This window comes from Pungitius pungitius, chromosome 1, assembly GCF_949316345.1.
Source record: "Pungitius pungitius chromosome 1, fPunPun2.1, whole genome shotgun sequence".
Lineage (NCBI taxonomy): Eukaryota > Metazoa > Chordata > Actinopteri > Perciformes > Gasterosteidae > Pungitius > Pungitius pungitius.
The window spans coordinates 15,784,771-15,805,254 of record NC_084900.1 but is presented as its reverse complement, the minus strand read 5'-3'; the positions used below and the strand labels follow the sequence as shown (position 1 = coordinate 15,805,254).

The window sequence follows — 20,484 nt, the reverse complement described above, 5'->3', positions numbered from 1 at the left end:
GAGGAGACCCACAAAGACCACCAGTGATTTCACTGAGTCTTGCCTCGTCGCAAAGATCCGACCGATGGAGAATACCACCGCCAAAAGACATCAGATCCTCATCACCAGGATCCAAGATCTAGAGGACGAAAAAACAGTGATCTGACTTTAAAAAATGGTGTTGACAGCGCCCCCCCCCCCCTCTCCCCCTCTGCTTCAACCCCAATAACACCCGGGGTCGACAGCACTAAAGACCAGAGGTGGGAACAAGTCACTGTTAGGCAAGTCACAAGCAAGTCTCAAGTCATTGCCCTCGAGTCCCGAGTCAAGTCGAGTCAAAGACAAAGCAAGTCCCAAGTCGAGTCACAAGTCAAAGCCAACAAGTCTCAAGTCGAGTCACAAGTCGTACCATTTTAGTTTCGAGTCATTTCGAGTCATTTTATTATAGTGGGGACGGGGAACCCTGGGTGATGGTGCGCTGCCTCACAGACCTAGACTACGAAGGGAAGGGTAATGGTGGATCGACTGTGACTGTGTTATAGTACTGTAACGCTCACCCCAATGCTGCAGCGTAAATAAGGAGGCGATGACTGGCTTGCAACTCCGCTGCATTTATTTATATAAAACAACTCAACTTCGGTCACTGTTGGCCGTCACCACGCCGAACGAACACTTCCGCATACACGGCCCCCCAAAACTCGGGTTGTCTCGCGTAACTACAGCTGGTAACGGAGCATAACGTGAACACATGCAACATCTGCATAACTGATTAACTAATAACTTTAACTCAGCTCATTACAGTACTTTAAAACGGACGTTGACATAATGTTGGCGAGGATTTCCATCGGAGTCTGAATCCGGGTTCAAAAATCCCGATTTTTGTAACCATGAACGAGCTGTCTCGTTGATACGGTCAAATGGACTGCAGTGATTGGATGTTGTTCAGGCAGCGCGCGCTCTTTGCATACAGGTGGCGCACATTTATTTGACGGATGCAGATAAACAGAGCGGCGCGGTGGTGTGAAAATGTTATCCCCCAGTTTTCATGGGAAGTAGCAAGTCTTCTCGAGTCAAAAGGCTCGAGTCCAAGTCAAGTCACGAGTCATCGGTGTTCAAGTCCAAGTCGAGTTGCAAGTCTTTGTACGTTTTGTCGAGTCGAGTCTCAAGTCATCAAATTCATGACTCGAGTCTGACTCGAGTCCAAGTCACATGACTCGAGTCCACACCTCTGCTAAAGACCCCCCCCCCCCCCCCCCCCCCCGCTTCAACCCCAATAACACCTGGTGTTGACAGCGCCCCCCCCCCCCCTCCGCTTCAACCCCAATAACACCCGGGGTTGACAGCTGTATTTGCGCATGTACCCTGAACCCGGTTGTTTGGATGAACTACCATGGCTGGTTTGACGAGTCAATGGCAGCAATGTGAGAACGTAGTCTGATAGTTTCATTCAGCCGTCATTGGAGAAAAGGTTCACGGTTTAATCTTTTAAGTTATACAGCAGGTGAGTTAGACACATATGTCCCCCTCTATAGTTTCGGTGATGCCATGCCAATATTATAAACATATTATCATACTTTTTATAATATCATAGACGATAATATAGGACTAATATCATAGAAGATAATATAGGGGTAATATCATTTAGCATAATATAGAACTAATATATAACATAATATAGGACTAATATATAACATAATATAGGACTAATATCATATAGCATAATATAGGACTAATATCATATAGCATAATATAGGACTAATATCATATAGCATAATATAGGACTAATATCATATAGCATAATATAGGACTAATATATAACATACTCGGTTTGGCTCTCCTTCCTGTTTTATTTTGCAGTTTCATGTCTCTTGTGTCCCTGGGTAACTTCACTTCCTGCCTTGTCCTGTGATTGCCTGATTGTGTCCAATCACCTGCACCTCCCTAGTGTATTTAAGCCCTGAGTGCCTGTTGTCCCCTGTCGCGTCATTGTCTACGTCAGTCATCGTTGGTGCACGTCCTTCCTCGGGTTTGCTTTGAATAAAGAGCACCAGTTTGAAAACTGCATTTGAGTCCTCCCTGCAAGCAGCCTCCTGACACTAATATCATATAGCATGATATAGGACTAATATCATATAGCATAATATAGCAGACATGGCACTACACTTAGTATTTCTAATATTATATAACATAATATCATATACAGTGTTTTCCCTACCATTACACCCCCCTGGCGTGCCCCAACACCCATGCCCCCCCTCCGGTACGTCCGCCCCCCCAAAGTTGGGAACCTAGGGAAAACACTGATATGACATAATATAGCAGAACTAATATAGCAGACATGGCTTAATACTTTTATTTATAATATTATAGAAAATAATATTGTAGAACTAATATCATAAATATAGCTTCAAACTTATAATATAATTTAACATAATATCATAAAATAGCATAGTATTACATATTTCTAATATCTAATATCCCAAATATAGCATTATACTTGATATTTCTAATATATAACATAATATCCTAATACAATATAATAAACATAATATAACATATGCTATATTTCTAGCCATGCCTTTAATACTTAGCCTCACATGTCCTCCTCTATAGTTTGTCTATCGGGGGGTTCCACCATGAGGGGGTTCTACCATCGGGGGGTTCTATCATCAGGGGGTTCCACCATCGGGGGGTTCCACCATCAGGGAGTTCCTCTGTGGGTTTTCCTTCCCCTTCTTGGGTTTCCCATATAAAAAAAAGTCACCACCGTGAAAAGCCACCTTAACGCGGTGGAGGAGTTTGCGTGGCTCAGTGATCCTGTGATCTGTTGTCTCTGTGGCCCGAGGACAACAACAGGTCTCAGGGGAGAGTCCAGACTAAGAGCGATTCAAAAAAACATTCTGTATTTCCCCCAAAAAACACAATCCAACACAGAAAAGAAAGGTTCTTAAATGGTTCTTTAGAAGGCAGTGGGTTTTACGAAGAACTTCTTAAGAACCATTTCATCTATTTGATGGTTCTACGTGTTTTTTATATGGTTTATTGGGAAATTAAATGGTTCTTTGAGATATTATTTTATTCATTTTCACACTCATCCGGTGGGCCGCACTGGACCCCCCAGCTGGGCGGATGTTTGACACCTCTATAGCAAATCTTTTCTCTTTACACTCAGTCATTTCCCTTGTTAATGTAAAGCAGCTTTACTAAACCCATGTGGTACCTTAAAATGATTAATTAGGTATTAGAATGTGTCAAGAGCATGGCACCATCACTATGCTAGCTGGAAGGCTCCATAAGGCATGACGCGCTAGCTATGTAAAGGACAGTATTAATCTAAAGCATCCCATGTGTGACATGAAACCAATTGTCTGAGATACAGACCTCTATGCAGGGCCTTCCTCTCCTCCTCCTCTTCGTCGTTGATTTTATGTTAGCTTGATCTTGCGCTTGAGTGTGACCATTGCCTTGCAACGCACATAAACATAAGCACGCAACCATAAGTTCCGCTGCGCGGGATCGTCCCCCCCCTCCCTCCCCAAACACATATAAAATTGAATTTCAACATATGGCTGTGTTTTAATGATGATTTTACTTCACCAGGGTTTTGTTTCATTTATATTAAAACACATCTCTTGGACCCGTCCAACGGTGCTCGCAGCTTTAATTCTTCATTATAATTGTGTTAAATCTAGTTTTGAATCCTTGATTTCAGAATGGAAAACACACATTACGTCACTAAGTGGCCAAATGTGTTCTGGAAGAGGTTAACCGCGAGGCCGCGGGGTGTGACGTTGAGTGGTTGATGAGTTAAATCCCGGTTGGGCGGGGCTACATCCTGCGAGGCTTCAGCTGCACGGGAAACACACACACACAGGACCGACGGGAGGCGGCACGTTCATCCATTCATTCACCTCCAGCGCAGGAGGCGAGCCGCCCCACACCGGCCCCGAAGCAGCTCCACCAGCCGGTCCCCTCCGGTGGCTCACAAGCGACCAAAAAAACACACAAAACTCCACACCAGAAATGGCACACTCGAAGCATCAACAGTGTCCCCCCAAAGTGTGAAACTCCGCCCGCGTTGTGTGTGCCCTCAGGGAATCAAACAACCATCGTCGGCGGACGCTGTGGCTTTGCAACAAGGTAAAGAAAGCGAGAGAGAGCAGCTTAAAGACTGAGATTTGGGCTCCTCTGATATCAGGAGTAGCCTCAACTGCGATGGATGACACCCGCTGGGCTGTGAGACGCGTAGTGACGCGGGGAGGGACGCTGTCACCGGCGTTTCGTGTTCTTTATTAACACAGTTACACCGGAAACATTAGCTGACAATGACGGACACCGTTTCGGCTAGCAGCTAGCTAGCTAGTTGTCGCGTTTAGCCAGCTGCTAGTTGGCCGATTGTGTGTGTGGTGCTGATGCTGAGCCTGCTAATGCTAACGGTGAGAGGAGCATCCCTACCAGGGGTTTTAGAATGGACTTTGTTAGGAAAACAACAATAGGAGAGTCTTTAATCTACCAGAGGGATGCATTGTGTGCGCGTTTAAATAACGCCCAAATTATGAAAATAACTTAAATCGGAATGATAATATGAAAATGTGACGGCACAAAAGAGGATGAGCTAAATATCAGGGCAGCAAAGAATGCTATGCAGTTATTCTACTAAGCTTCAAAAAGCGTTATCACCACTGTCCCAATATATATTATATTATATATTAATACTATATTAGTACAAAGCAGAACATTATGCTTCACAAAAGTATATATTTCATGGATTTATATTGTATGACACTTATAATCAATGTACAATACCATAAATAACTGTTTTACTAAGCAGTACAAAGCAGAACATAATACTACACAAAAATATATCTTGCATACTTTTGAATATATAAATACTTCAATTATAAAATGGTACAAAGCAGAACGTCCTCACAAAAGTATGTATCCAATGAATAATACTATTGCTTTAAATTGTGCAGATATTGTCGATTTGTCCCCTCCTTCTATGCAGTATTACTGCTTCACACCCAGGTAAATCCAGGTGAGTTATACCAGGGACCCTGGAGACGGACGACTGCTGAAGCAAGTGTGCTAGATTTTATTTGCTATGGTTTATCGCTAAGAAGGGTATCAACCCCATATATTTTCTCCTTTTGCCTTAAATCCCTGTGTTTGTGTGTGTTCTCTGAAGGACCATGTGGTTCCTGCCCGCCCTGGTGCTCCTCTCGGAGCTCTCAGTGGTGAGAGTCCAGACCGCTCCGTGCCAGACCTGCCGGAAACTCACAGAGAGTTTCATCAAGGTACCGAGGCATCCGCCGGGGGCCGGTCTTCTGGGGAAAAGTCATTCGTCGGTAAAACCGAGTGTGGAAATGTTCCGTGTTTTTAAAGGGCTTGGAGAGAACGGCCACCAAGAACTTTGGGGGAGGAAACACTGCCTGGGAAGAAGAGAAGCTGGCCAAGTATGCAAGCAGGTAAGAGGAAGTTCCACCCGCACTTTTATTGAGTCATTTGATCTAATGGAGATTTTTGGACTGGTTAGAAATTATTATTAGAAATACCTGATGGCAATTGCTGCTCTCTTGTTTTCAGTGAGACTCGGCTCCTGGAGATCGTGGAAGCTGCTTGTGAGAAAGCCGATTTTGAATGTAACCAGCTGCTGGAGCAGATAGAGGACCAGGTGGAGACATGGTGGTTCCACAGGTAAGGAGAGATGTGTATCAGGTTGTATGATTCTTGGTCTGCGTAATTTGAGGAATGACAGAAAGGAATGCGTGTTGTTGGATTGTAACAATACGCCTTTGTTTTAACTTGGTGTTTGTGTGGGTGTTTGTGTCCTGCAGGCAGCAGGAGGCACCAGACCTGTTTGAGTGGTTGTGCATACAGGAGCTGAGAGTCTGCTGTCTACCTGGGCGCTTTGGACCTGACTGCAAAGGTGTGAGAAACATTAGAAGTTAAACGGAAGCATCCTGATATCACTTTAAAAACTCGTATCAAACCTTTTTTTATCCAATAATAGTGATGCTGATCTTTAGAGTACCACTTCTATGTTTCCCATACAGAGTGCCCCTCGACGCCTGGCGGTGTCTGTGGAGGACTGGGCCGCTGCGAGGGGGAGGGGACCCGCCTCGGTGACGGGGAGTGTGTCTGTGATCCCGGGTACTCGGGTCATCTGTGCCAGAGCTGTGCTGACGGCTACTTCAGGGAGAAGAGCTCCAACAACGGCACAGGAGCCTGTGCAGGTGCGTGAGATTCAGACGAACGATACGAACCCCTGCGTGCATTCAAGTCCGTGTACAGGTTGTTAAGAATGAATGAAAACGCTTCCCCCCCCCCCCCCCCCCCCAACCATCCCCTCTCTGTGCAGCTTGCTACCACTCGTGTAAGAAGTGCGCAGGGCCGCAGGACTACAAATGCCTCGCCTGCAAACCCGGCTGGATCCTTCATGACAACAAGTGCGTGGGTGAGTCTGGCGCCGGGAGTCCGCTTCATTGACTCTTTGTTTTCCACGTTGTTGTGCGTTGTTTGAGCCCTTGTTGTGCGTTGTTTGAGCGTTATTGTTTGCCTCTGTGTCTCTCAGACGTGGACGAGTGTGGTACGGAGCTGGCTCGTTGTCCTTCTAACACCTTCTGTCACAACACAGAAGGATCTTATGAATGCAGAGGTACGTTTCTCTTTTATTAGTCGCTGTTGTCAACGTACTTTATGTTACCAAATTAAATCACACATGTGCGGCTCCCTCAACGTTCTGCAGCTGGGTTTTTCTGTTCTTTTAATAGAAATCAATCAAAATGTAAATATATAACAAAGTAATTCAAACAATAGATGGCATTGCCTGCTAATAACCCCGACATGAGCCTCATTTGTATTGAAATCATTAGTTTTATTTGATTGACAGCTCCCAACCAGCAGACATTTTCCACTGCTTGCCGCATTCAGTCCTTCCTACAACAGGAGGCGTTTTGCAGCAGGTAATCGTGACCTTCTGTCGTCCACAGGCTGTGACCAGGCGTGTGTGGGCTGCATGGGGACCGGCCCCGCCCGCTGCAAGAAATGTGCACGTGGCTACAGACTGAGAGGGGCCAAGTGTCTCGGTGAGGACGCAGCGCTTCTTCTCTCTTCTTCTCCCCGTGCAGAGGAAGAACACCGCGGCACCTTTCCCTTCCCCTGTTTGTTATTATTTACTCTTTGCTTCCTCGCACAGACGTCGATGAATGCAGCGATCAGGCGATCGCGTGCCCCGGACTCAACGAGGCCTGCATCAACGAGGAGGGCTCCTTCCACTGTGACTGTGCTGATGGATTCATCAGGAGAGATAGCATCTGTGTGGAGAACAAGCCTCCCGGTAAGCTGCCGTAGACCTACAGAGAGTAGAGGGAGACTTCGGGGACACAAACTAATCCATGTCCATGTCCTCTTCCTCCCCAGCTGGCCCAGAGAAGGGTCTGTTTGACGACATGACGGACGACGAGGTCCTCGTGCTGCAGCAGATGTTCTTCGGCATCGTGATCTGCGCCATAGCCACGCTGGCCGCTAAGGGCGACATGGTTTTCACCGCCATCTTCATCGGAGGCGTGGCCGCCATGGCCGGATACTGGCTGACGGAGAAGGGAGACTACATGCTGGATGGATTCCTGAAGGGACGCTAGACTGCCTGCAGAGAAAGGACCAGCAGCCAGTTAAGGAGAAGAAGACTCAACAGGTGGGGGGGGGGGGAAGGGGGAGAACTCGAAAGGCCGTGAATATTGAAGAGGAAGAACGAAGCAAAACTGCACTGACACAAAGGAGCTGAACTCGATCCCTTTCCTCAACTTTGTTGGGAGCAAGCGGGGACACAAAGACCACAGCTGATTGTTAAAATCTATTATGCATTTGGACGTCTCATCTGGCCGCCATGTTGAAGCGATGTCCGTTTCTTCCAGCTGATCCCAAACCTCCCTCCATCACGCCCATCATGTCTTCATCATCTGGATGCTGTGGAGCAGAAGGTTTCCCCACAGTCTGAACGCTACTCGAGTTTCCGCCGTGTCTCCAGATTCCAGAAAGCGGGCGTTTGTTCAGATGAGGGAATCTTTAGGAATTTGCTTCAGTCGCCCCAAAAAGCTCATTTAAACTCTGGGATGTTTGAATAAGGAGCCGCTGGTTATTTATGTCCACAGAATGACTTTTTACCTCCTTACGTACTGAATGGTTATTTTGACTAATAATGCATGAGAATAGGATTTGAAGTAATCGGTATTGAACCTTATGGATGGATGTATTTATTTATTTATTTATTTATGGACTTAGTTTAGCATGAAAGACTGACTCCATCAGCTGTGTTGGATCACCCACACAATACTGCTGTTTGCTCATTGTGCTTAAATATCAGCTCACATCTGGATGATTAAAGCCATTTTCTGTTGCCTTTTCAGCAATATTTATTGGGAAAGATATTTATAACATTTGGCTCTTGACATTTCCCTTTGTGTGTATTTTTTCGATGCAGTTTCTCTTGTTTCTCCAGCAGATAAAGTAGCGTCATGTTAGAAAGCCGCCAAAGCATCTCCTCTTACTCCCACCCATCTACTTTGTTTTTCCCAGTTTGGAAAGTCATCGTTATCTTACTTACGTTTTGCTTTAAAATAAAAACTGTCACTCCGTTTTTTAAATTTGAATTTCTGTCTTGATTTTTGTGACATTCCTTGTTGCTCTAAATAAATAAAGAGAGTGAGTAAACACATCTGAGGTCGTTGAAAAGGATTTTCTAACATTCACTAAAGCTGCTCTTCAACTCTGCTTGAGGCGAGCAGCTCAAGGCAACATTAGCATCTATTAGCACAACACTTCTCCAACAGAACTATGAATGGTCAGGTTGTTTTTTCCATTTACTGACAATATGTAGTACTATTTGATGCCACGGGTTTACTCTATTGACCCCGCAGCAGTGATTAAAACCACCCTTGTGGTGTAAGATTAACATTCAGAAGGATGCTGGACACCTTCATCTGGTTTAAAAATCCCTACAAATATTCCACATTAGCTTTGACAGCACAATTGACATGTGCTAAATATCTCACATCCCACGGCTGCTGGCTCGAGTCGCACCAGCGCGTCTGACCGAGAGAACGCAGAGCAAAGAAACACAGCCCTCAAACATTTGGGATTTTTACAACTGCTAAACCTTTTATAACAATAACGCTGCCTGAACTGATACTGGTTTTTAAAAGCACAAAACAACGCTTGAAGAAAATGATTTTTTTTCTTCTTAAAAGCAACATATGAAGTGTTTAAATTACAGTGTAAATATAAATATATAAAAATCACTTGGCTTCAAAGAACAGTCACGATGACTAAATCAACTTTGTATTGTCTTTGTATAATAACCTATTTCCTAAAAGTACAATATAAAGCTTTGAAATCTACATGTACTACGTGCTAGGTAATATGTTGTGATGAGATGAGCAAAGGATTATAGGGATGGGGTGATGATGGCAGAAGAGCTACAGCTGGGCAAACATGGGAGGTGCATTGTTCAGCCTTTTAGTGCATCACTGCCCCCCAGTGGTGGCTGCAGACGCTGCATCTCTAATGCATCCTCCCCCAACCATCAGCTCACCGTGACTCCTTCCACGACTCATGTGGCTTCTGTGACTTTCTTCCACTGCCTGGAAATCAGAGCGTTTTGTCTCAAACCCCTATGAGTTACACATGAAGAGGAGTTTAAGAGTTTAAAGGTTTAAAGGCTGAGTCTCATTTCTCTCAAAGTCAGGAAAGTGCAGAATGGGACAATCTATCAATCCATCAATCATGTTAAGAATAACTCGGCGAAGGTGGATGATATTTAATGGTGAAGTTCCCTCGAGGGTGTAAAAATCTGCACAGTTCCCCTAATGGGAATTCAGTAACAAATAGATCATATTTTAGATCTCAGATATAGAAAGCTGGCAGGAGTTTGTTGGTTAGTCCTAAAGCTTTTGATGCGTGTTTTCTTACAGCCATCAGTTGCTAAATGGAACAGTCGCTTTGAAAGTGACCCATTATTTCTGCATCACTAAATGTCTTCCGTTGTCTCGAGTCGTCTGTAAGTTAGCAGGAAGAAATATACAATCTCAGGCAGAAAAGGGACACCCATTATATGTGAAATTGTATTTAATTTATCCACTTTTACTGGAAAAATGATATTACAGAAGGACGTAAGGGTAAAACCTAAAACTGTTTGTGCGGATGATGAAATGTCTCCAAAAGATGAAGGTTCTCATGTCCCCAGGGGGAAGCATCATGGCTCTATGTTACGCTGACGTATCGGGGAAAGAAAGATCAACGTTCTTTTTTTTTAACTCTACCTCTCTGGATACAATGAAGAAACCTGCAAAGATCAAATCATCCTTTTAAAACAGAACCTCATCTAGCCAAGCAGACTAGAACAAGGGAAGAAGCTTCCTTAGTACACCAAGCTGTCTGCTCTGGAGCTGATTAAGGACACATCTTAGATCTTAAATAGATTCTGGATCTGGAAGAGAAATAAACAAAAAACACAATAAGGGTTGTTTGAAAGGAGCTTAAAGGTGCTTCATGACGTATAACTATGTGACATTTTTTTTTATAAATGGCTTCATTACCAGATGTTCCTGGTTTGACTTCAGAATAAACAGTTTCCTCTTCTGCTGCACATCTGGATTTTCCTACCAATGAAAAGATTTTATTTTTGTATGTTTGCCAGTAATGCCTTAGTTAAAAATAATTAAGACATCAGATTTGTAAAACACAAAAGAAGATAGAGTGTAACATTATGCAGAATAGGTTATAATAATAATAGTTGAAGTGGGGATAGACAGACATTAATTAAGAATATTTTAGAAACAACAAACTACCATTTAACGTTTAAAATGTGTTTTGGATGGAGACAGAACTCACATCACAAGGAGTCAATACCTGATGTGGACTCTATTTACCTTCATTGCTCTTCTTTTCAGTGGGGGGGTGAACCTGGGCATACGTCACGTTGTCATCTAAAAACACAAGACACATTTTCAGTGTAATATTGATGGATGGATGAATATAAATGAATGAAATGTGGCTTCCATCTTATGTCTGTTTCATGACTGCATCGTATTAAATTCCTTCTTTTATAGTTCATTTTCATTTGTTACTAGACATCAGTTGGGGGCTCGTTCTAACTTGTGATATTGGCTCTGGGTGGGGGATGAGTTGGCCATAATGCACAGATGAGCAGATTTTGTAAAACCTAAACGAGACAAGAAGAGAGAGGAGTGAGGAGACAAGATAAATTACGGAGGAAGAGGGGATCAGGAGGGTGGTGAAGATGGCTGAGGAAGAGAGAATAAGACAGGACAGAGAGAAGCTGGAGGAAAGAATGGAGAAGGCTAGGAGGGAAAAGGAAGAACATGGACAAACATAGAGGAAAAGAAAAGCCTAGAGGAGGTAGATAGAAGGCTTCAGGCAGAGGAGAAGGTTGGACATGGGGAAGAAAGAATAAGGGTGGAGGAAGAGAGAAGGAAGGAAAATGGGCAGAAGTGGGCGGAGGAAAAGAGGACACTAGAAGGACAAGAAAGGACAATCGAGAGAAAGCAAAGGGAGGAAGAGGACATGATTGCACAAGGGAAGAGGAGGCAAGAGGAGCGTGCTCAGAAAGGAAAGGAAGAACACTAGAGTCCGGGGTGTGCAACTTCTCCAGGAAGTTCACACGCCACCAGCTGAACAATTCCACCAATGAGAAGGAGACGCTGGCCATGCTTCTCGCACTGCAGCATTGTGAGGGGTATGTTTGCTCTCCGGCTCTCCGGTGACTGTTCGCCATGATCCTCTTGCCTTCCTGGTCAAAAGGTACAACCGGGACCAGCGGGGGATGCGGTGGGCCTTGTTGGGGCAGGGGGTCGATAGTGGAATAAAGCATAAGGAGGGGGCAGAACATGTGGTCGCTGATGCTTTGCTGTGCTTGTGTGTGTGTAGATCAAACATAACGGGGGTGTCGATGGGGAGACATCCAGAAAACGGGTGTTGTGTGAGTGTGGCTTAAATGAATGTAGCTGTGTGGTGTGATCAGTCCAGAGAAATGCATGATGGGAAATGTCGGGGGCGAAGGTGCTCGCTGATGGCTGGAGAGGGAGGTTACGGAGTCTGTGTTTGTGACACCTGGAAGCTGTGTGGTGTTGACTGTACCTGCAGCTGATGCAATCCTCACATCTGAGTAAACGGTCCTCTGGTCTGGTTCATCGTGCTTCTCTGTCACAAAGACCACATGAAGAACTTTGATGGAACTACATCATCTCTACTGTCAGAGGTAATTCTAACTAAATAAAGTAAATCACCTACCTCTCTTTTTAAGATTTTTGAGCTCAACCACAGAATACGTGAGGCTGGATTCATCTGAAATGACAATTTCTTGTTTAATTCAAGAGATTTTGAATTGAATTTGAATCATCTGATTCTAGTATTTCTAACAGCTGTGTGATGGGAATTTAAGCTGACCAGGAGGAGCAGAAGCATAATGTCCATCTTGAGTTTCACCCTGGTTCATCATGTGGTTTGTAGCTGGGCTCTGATTGGTCCTCTGAGACCTTGTGGGTCCAAAACATGAAGTAAATACAGAGGATTGAATGAGGAACATGTAAAGTCCTGCTGCCATGTTCAGAGTGAGAGAAGATAAGAGAGAAGCTTGTACCAACCTGCTGGGGCTTGAAGCTGAAGAAAAAGGTTTCACATTGATCATTAATTAGTGTGTGTAATAATATCTGTGACTTTGACTTATTTCAGTGAAATCAGTCTCATATCAGAAGGAAAAGATCTCACCTTTTGACTTTCTGTAGCGACACAGAAACAGCAGCAGGAGAATAATCAGTAAAACTCCAGAAACCAGACCAACAACCAACAGCACGGGAAACACAGAGCGTGGTGCTGCTTCTTCAGGATCTACACACAAGTACACATCAACCATGAATAGATAGACAAGTAATAATAACAATAATACATTTTATTTCTAACGCACTCTTCATCAACAGATCTCAGTGTCACAGAGCCAGAAAAACACTTAAAACAAAGTAAAAGCAGGTAAAAACATAGGTACTAATGTGTTGTAGTACTAAACAAGTACTACAACACATACACTCAAATACACAAACATGAACCATTGATCACATACTGTTCACCTTTCACTGCTGCTAATGTTACATTTTAAAATAATGTGTTTTTACTGAACATGAACATTTTTAAAACTATATTGTCTCACACAAACAAATATTTTAAGATAACTTCTAATACAGTGATACCTTTTCTAACTCAGACTGTAACACATGTTACTAAACTCATACTCACATTTCACTGACAACCAGCTCTCTGCTGAGGTCAAAGTCTCCAAACCTCGAGGTGATTTCCTTCCTCTACATTTATAAAAGCCTTCATCTGACTTAGTAACTGCAGAGATAAGCAACTCCCCTCTGACAGCATTTGGGACGAGTTTGTCATTTTTATAGAAATCCACATCATAAAGAAGGTTTTCTGTCCTCAACTTGCAGCCAAGAGTGACCGAATGTCCCTCAGTCACAGGACGGACAGGACTCACCAGGATGACATCACCACCTGTAAAGAGACCAGAGGACAGGAAGTCAAACAAGCTGATGTCCAATGACCAGAAGACATTTATAGTTTACATTTGTTATTCACATTCATACAGCAGCTGAGTGAATAGCTGCATTTCATGGATGAAAGAGACGGCCCTTTGGTGACGTACATGCTCACAGTTACATCTTTAATTAATGCTCAATATGTGGGAGACAAATGTCCACTTAGTGGCAGTGAGCTACAGAATGGTCTAAAAGGGACAAACTGAGGCAGATAACTCTACAGCTCGTCCTGGTTTAAAGTCAATGGTGGACGTCTATGGTCATAAAGAGGAAAGTAAACCACAAAGACATGTTGGATAATACAGAGAAATGATACTGCAACAAACTAAGAATGTTGAGTCGTTTGTTAAAATAAATATTGATTTAAACTCATCATAAAGTCACCTTAAAAATATCAGTACTCTGTAATAAGATGTGTAAATATTTTAGATATAAAAACCTTTAAATGAATATAAACTCACTGTGTATAGTGATGTTGGCTGCATTGCTGAACTCTGTTTCAGACTCACACCAGTACACTCCACTACTCGCTCTAGTGTCGGTGTTGCATGTGGATCCAGTCATTTTACCCCAGTTAGAACAGAATGACACGTCACCATCTTCATCAGCCCTCATCACTCTCCACTTAGTAGAGTTTCCCTCACAGCTCAGTGACAGTGACTCTCTGCTGAAGTGCTGCAGTCTGTGAGGACTCACTGTGAGAGACGCTGCTGGATTCACACCTGAAGACACATCATTAGGAGACACACACAGGACAAACAATGTCAACACAAAAAGGACATTTATTCCCTTGTGCAAGAATATAAAAGTCAGAACAAACTCACCTCCAGACCAGACAAACTTCACATCACTATACCGAATGTAAAACACAGGATCTCCTCTTCCAGCTCTGCACCCATATCCTGCTGTATGTGTCTGTCCATGAAGAATGTAGGAACCCTGTTCAGTCCCCGTGGTGCTACCAGGTAGAAGCTCAGCAATGTAGGCATATTTGGAGGGTGACAGTTGTGCAACAGTCTTATACCAGAAGAATCTCCATCCTGCAGACTGAGGTTCAACACTGCAGGTCAGAGTCACTGAGTCTCCAGGACTCGGCCATGATGGAAACACTGTGAGGACAGACTGAGGGACACCTGTTGGAAAGAGGTTTCACAGAATAAAGACGTGTTATGATGAGTCTGTGGCACACTCAACACTGTGACTCCCACTCGCTCCGCAGAAACAACGTGGATGTCAAACTGAACGCTTGGTGTCGTTTCTGCTGCTCAACTGTATCCGTGTACCTTTTGATGATTCCCTTTATTGTAAAACACAAAACGAAAATACCAGTTTTCTCGTTTTTTCATTTTAAGTCAATAACAGTAAAACGGAAACCAGTCATTTCTCGTTTTTCGTTTAGAACCAAAAGACGAGACAAACGCACAACTTTTACTTCCGTTAATCCCTTTAAAACGAAAATATGAAGCGTAGCTGCTAAACTGGAAGCATGCAGATTTTCACAGTAAAAGTCAACGCAAGGGAAGGTTTGGTTGCTAGAAATCTGTCTGCGATGCCAGCGATTACCATGGTAACATAAGGAGAAAGATGAATTCATATAAATACCTAATCCTGATCTGACGGGATATGAATATCAGAGACAACAGTAACAGATGTGCAACCACAAACCACTTTTTATTAAACTATATTTTAAACTCCATTATTAGCAATATTATTACCTGCATTATCAACTATATTTCATCAAACAGGCAAACATCATTATTATGGGCAAACATCATTATGGGCAAAAACCAAAAAGGGATTAACGGAAGTAAAAGTTCTCAATTGAGAAACGACTGGTAACTTCCGTTTTACCGGTGGTGGGAGGTTATGTTTTAAAGAGGCAGCACCGTCAATATGATCAGGAGGATCACATGCTACAGGTGTTGGTATTTGTGGGGAAGTAAATACGTTTTTACTGTGACAGGGCGAATGAGACAGAAGCATTAAGATCATTTGATGGTGTCACTAATGAACTAAATAAAGGACATTTGTTGCCGTAGTCTGGGCGGTGTCCCTCCCACCATTTGACCTGCACGGCTGAAAGGCATCTCGCAATCAGCTCCAGGCCTCATGTTCTCCAGCCTTCCACACAATCTCCACCAGATCGTCCGTTCACCAACCGGGAAGTAACCCTACGGCTCCTTTGCTCCACGAACTTGCGTTCGATTAACGCTTCTCTGTGTACTCAGGTCCGCTGCCACTCCGGATCCCCACTGACCCTGCATTGGGGACGCAATCTGCCCCAGCCTGCTGACCGTCTGAACAGCCTAAACTCTATCTTGCGACCTATGGTCCTTGACTAATAAAGATTGCTGAACCTGGTTCGGCTGTGTTCTGCTCTTGGGTCCTACACCACAACTCACCATGACAATTGGAGATGTCTGAGTGTTTAAAGGCGTCAAAACAAACTGAAGCACCAACCAAGGTGACTTCACTCTGCTCAGCAAAAGGGTCACGAGTGTTTTTTACGGTGAAGGAGAATATAAAAAGGATGGCACAGAAGATGCTGGTGTTTGTCTCTACATGTGAACAGACTTTTAGTGAGATGAACACTAACAAAGCAGATCACAGTAAGTGATGAACACCTCAGAGCCATAATGCAGGTTTTGGTGATTTTGTTCATCTTAAGGGAAACACTTGGTGAATTGGGTCAAGGCGAGGCGGTGTCTTATGCTGCGTGGTGCCTGTAACCAACCAATGTGATGTAATTCAAGGGAAAACGCATTGGTAATTACAGTATATGCAGAGCACAGATTAAAATGACTTAAAGACACTCAGAATTCACTGTCCACTGCACTATTTCTGAACATGTTCCCCCCGTTTGCACTATAGTGGCTTAACACATCAAATGGAAATGTGTTAGGGCCTCTACAAAAAGAACAATAATAAAGGAAAAAATACTGCAACAAAATAAGATTGAGTTAAATTCATCATTAAGTCACCTTAAAAATGTCAGCACTCTGTAATAAGATGTGTAAATACTTTAGATATAAAAACCTTTAAATGAATATAAACTCACTGTGTATAGTGATGTTGGCTGCATTGCTGAACTGTGTTTCAGACTCACACCAGTACACTCCACTACTCGCTCTAGTGTTGATGTTGCATGTGGATCCAGTCATTTTACCCCAGAAAGAACAGGATGACGTGAAGCCATCTTCATCAGCCTTCATCACTCTCCACTCAGTAGAGGTTCCCTCACAGCTCAGTGACAGTGACTCTGTGCTGAAGTGCTGCAGTCTGTGAGGACTCACTGTGAGAGACGCTGCTGGATTCACACCTGAAGACACATCATTAGGAGACACACACAGGACAAACAATGTCAACACAAAAGGGACATTTATTCCCTTGTGCAAGAATATAAAAGTCTGAACAAACTCACCTCCAGACCAGACAAACTTCACATAACTATTCTCAGTGTAAGACACAGGATCTCCTCTTCCAGCTCTGCACACATATCCTGCTGTGTGGGTCTGTTCATGAAGAATGTAGGAACCCTGTTCAGTCCCCGTGGTGCTACCAGGTAGAAGCTTTAGGGTGTAGAAGATGGTGGTTGACAGATCTGGAACAGCTTTATACCAGAAGAACCTCCATCCTGCAGACGGAGGTTCAACACTGCAGGTCAGAGTCACTGAGTCTCCAGGACTCGGCCATGATGGAGACACTGTGAGGACAGGCTGAGGGACACCTGTTGGAAAGAGGTTTCACAGAATAAAGACGTGTTATGATGAGTCCTTGGTGGATTACTTTCACTGCTGATGTCCTCCATCTTTTTATCTGTCTTCAACTGTGTTATACAGGTGTTTGGGGACAATGTCTTTAAACATAGTAACTAATCTTACATTTCAAATATTCTATTTTAGATCCTTTGTCCTTAAATCTGCACTTGTAAGAGCTCCCATCAGACATCAGAGAAATGGTGATTTCATGTGTGTTTTGATGGTTTGTGTTCATCTCAATAAGTGTTTTGTCTTTGTAGAAGTCAGCATTCTTCTCCTTTCTCTGGTCTCCATGTCTACAGTGAAGAGTCACTGATTCTCCTTCATACAAGGAGGACGCAGGAGTTAAAGGATCACATCTTTGTCTGTGGAACACTTCTTTGCTTTAATAAACCAGTTTAATTAAATGAACAATGATACAATACATCAGGGATTTATGTTTCCTACATAATTAGAATTTAACATAAAGTTGCAGACAGAAGAAGACGTCAAAGTCAGTCTCCATGTAATAAATAATAAAAGGTTCACTGAGTAATGAGTACATTTAATCTAAAGGAAACCACCAGATCCTTATCTCCTCCCTTCAGGTCTCCCTGTTACCTCCATTCAACCACTGCAGCTCATCCAGAAAGCAGCAGCTCGACTGGTCTTCAACCTTCCGAAATTCTCCCACACTACACCACTTCTCAGCTCTCTTCACTGGTTACCAGTGGCTGGCCGCATCCAGTTCAAAACGGTTGCGGCCAGAATAGATCGGGTCCAGTCTACATCCAGGACATGGTGAAACCCTACATCCCAACCCACACACTCCGCTCTGCATCTGCCGACCTGCTTGTTCCTCCCTCACTGAGAGAAAAGCACTCGGCGAGATCGCGACTCTTTGCTGTCCTGGCTCCCAAATGGTGGAATGAGCTCTCTGATGACATCAGGACCGCAGAGAGCCTCTACATCTTCTGCCGAAAACTCAAGACACACCTCTTTAGACTCTACCTTGACTAAAACACTAACAAATCGTAGCACTTAAATTGTACTCATAATGGCACTTTTCTATAACATGTTTTGAAACTGCTTATTTGATGAAAATTGTACTTTCTTGTTACTTGTTCTTCTGAGTTTGTATCTCTATGTGGAAATGCACTTATTGTAAGTGGCTATGGATAAAAGCGTCAGCTAAATGACATGTAATGTAATGAAGGAGGCGCCACACTCTGCTGATGTGTTTGATCCATTTGTGTTATCAATAATTAATAAATAACTAATTTATCATTTGTCAATGTGGATAAAATATGGGATGGTTTGTCTTAACTCTGTCCGTCTTTCTTTTGTTTTATTTGAAATAATCAATATTACCTGATAATTGATCCTTTTAAACAAAACTAATAAACAGCATCAGTGTCAACTTATAATTACACTAGTTCACACTTATTAATTATCACTACATTAAATTACATTAGCACTTCATCAAACAGGTTTATTTAAAATGTCTTGATGGTAAAACTTACTTGATACAGTTAGAGAAACTTTATTACTTTCTCTTGTAACATCAGGACGGATCTTGTGATGAGCAACACACTGATATTCACCACTATCTCCTCTAGTTAGAGATGATGATTTATATCTATTTACTGTTCTGTTGGTGGTAAAGAAATGATCATTCCTACTGAATGAGTAATTCCAGTCAGTGTCGTTTCCTTCCCTTGAGTCACATATGAAGGTAACTTCCTCTCCACTAAATAAAGGGGACCAGTTTGGCTCAATATGCAGCAAAGCATTTAGAAACAAACACAACATGCAAAGAATGAATCTTGTCTTCTTTCTTGTATTCATCATAATTAACTAAAGAGAACAGAAATGTTAAATGTAAAATAGAGATAGAAAGTGTTGAATCGTCTTGAGGGAAAGTATCAGAATAAAGAAAGTTGTATAAAAACCTTGAGCGTGTCCACAGTAGAGGAGAATATTCAGCACTAAAATAAAGTGAGAAACATCATCATGCATCATCAAACTGACAGAAACTATTAACTTCTGGCCTTTAAAAAGTTGTATCTATGAAAACTATCATTTAAAGAGAGAAAGTACTCACAGAAAAGCCCCAACACAGCAAACAAAGTGTGTCCCATCCTCACGTCCACTCTGACACTCTGACACTCTGCTTGTGAGAAACACTTCTGCTTTGAGTCAAGAGACAGTTTGAAAGGTGTGAAACATCCGGAGAAATGTGGAAATGGAGAGAACAGATGAACATCAGATGTGAGGTTCCTCTGACTTCTGGTTCTGTTCATGATCCATTCTTTATTCTACAGCAGCACATTTTATTTAAAACATGTCCAGTGACCCAGAGAAAGGTGTTCTAGCATTTCAGAATGACTGATATAAAAACCCTGTGAGATGAAGACTTTTAATTAGACTTAAATGTAGTGAGTGAGTCATTTTATTTTATCTATCATAAGTTTCCTTTTTGTGCATCAAAGCCACATTCAACTCTAACAGCAAAACACAGCAGCAGGAGGAAGTGGTGCATTCTGGGACGCCTCTTTCATCACAACTGAACTGCAGCCTGAGACGTGTAAATTAAAGTAAAAAACATTTTGTATTCTGTCTTTTGGGGTTGTTTGTCGTTTTCGTGTTTTGCAAACGACAAATAAAAACAACTATACATTTAGAGAAGGAATCAAGTAAAACGATTAAGACACATCAAAAGAGGAAACAGTTAAGACTCTTTCACAATCCACCTCATTGCAAAAGATGAAATGGAGAAAATGGAGTGAATTTCCACCAACTCTTTACTTCCTCATTTGCAACAACAATTCAGTTTTACTACATATGTACAATATAAATATATATTTTTATAACCAAATGGTTTAACATACAATAGCGATCATACAGATGAATAGAAATACAATTATAGACCTTGTGACACTTAGTGTAGGATGATGATAACTACTTGAGGTGACACTTGATAAACTTTAGTGCAATATGATTAACACATGAACCGCTTTCTTATGAATCTGTATGAATGACCTGTATGAATAACTAAGCTACTTTTTAAAGGAGTAATCAGTAGTCAGTAATCCGATTACTTTTTCAAAGTAACTGTGGCAACACTGCTCCCAGGTCACCTGGACATGGAG

The 20,484-nt window shown here is 42.7% G+C and overlaps 2 protein-coding genes across 3 annotated transcripts; one reads left to right on the top strand and one right to left on the bottom strand.

Moving 5' to 3' along the window:
- Positions 1–3,819: 3,819 nt before the first annotated feature.
- On the top strand, positions 3,820–8,695 carry LOC119222009 (protein disulfide isomerase Creld1). Of its 2 annotated transcripts, none has more exons than XM_037478331.2 (11): positions 3,820–4,119; positions 5,168–5,276; positions 5,365–5,447; positions 5,566–5,676; positions 5,817–5,908; positions 6,036–6,215; positions 6,341–6,436; positions 6,554–6,637; positions 6,972–7,067; positions 7,178–7,318; positions 7,402–8,695. In XM_037478331.2, exons 2-11 carry the CDS (start codon positions 5,172–5,174, stop codon positions 7,620–7,622), a joined length of 1,209 nt encoding a protein of 402 aa, XP_037334228.1. In that variant the 5' UTR covers positions 3,820–4,119; positions 5,168–5,171; the 3' UTR covers positions 7,623–8,695. The 2 variants fall into 2 exon arrangements, with proteins under 2 accessions (XP_037334228.1, XP_037334229.1); XM_037478332.2 differs by lacking the exon at positions 3,820–4,119 and adding an exon at positions 4,126–4,415.
- A 1,213-nt stretch (positions 8,696–9,908) lies between these two features.
- Positions 9,909–19,496, bottom strand: LOC134129776 (uncharacterized). The gene is made up of 13 exons (XM_062562708.1): positions 19,437–19,496; positions 19,285–19,320; positions 17,017–17,322; positions 16,654–16,914; positions 13,288–13,551; positions 12,766–12,885; positions 12,642–12,657; positions 12,445–12,533; positions 12,289–12,342; positions 12,136–12,198; positions 10,908–10,964; positions 10,575–10,637; positions 9,909–10,465 (listed from the first exon to the last, which is right to left on the bottom strand). The coding sequence occupies exons 1-13, from the start codon at positions 19,471–19,473 to the stop codon at positions 10,449–10,451; spliced, it is 1,383 nt and encodes a 460-aa protein (XP_062418692.1). The 5' UTR covers positions 19,474–19,496; the 3' UTR covers positions 9,909–10,448.
- Between the last annotated feature and the right edge of the window lie 988 nt (positions 19,497–20,484).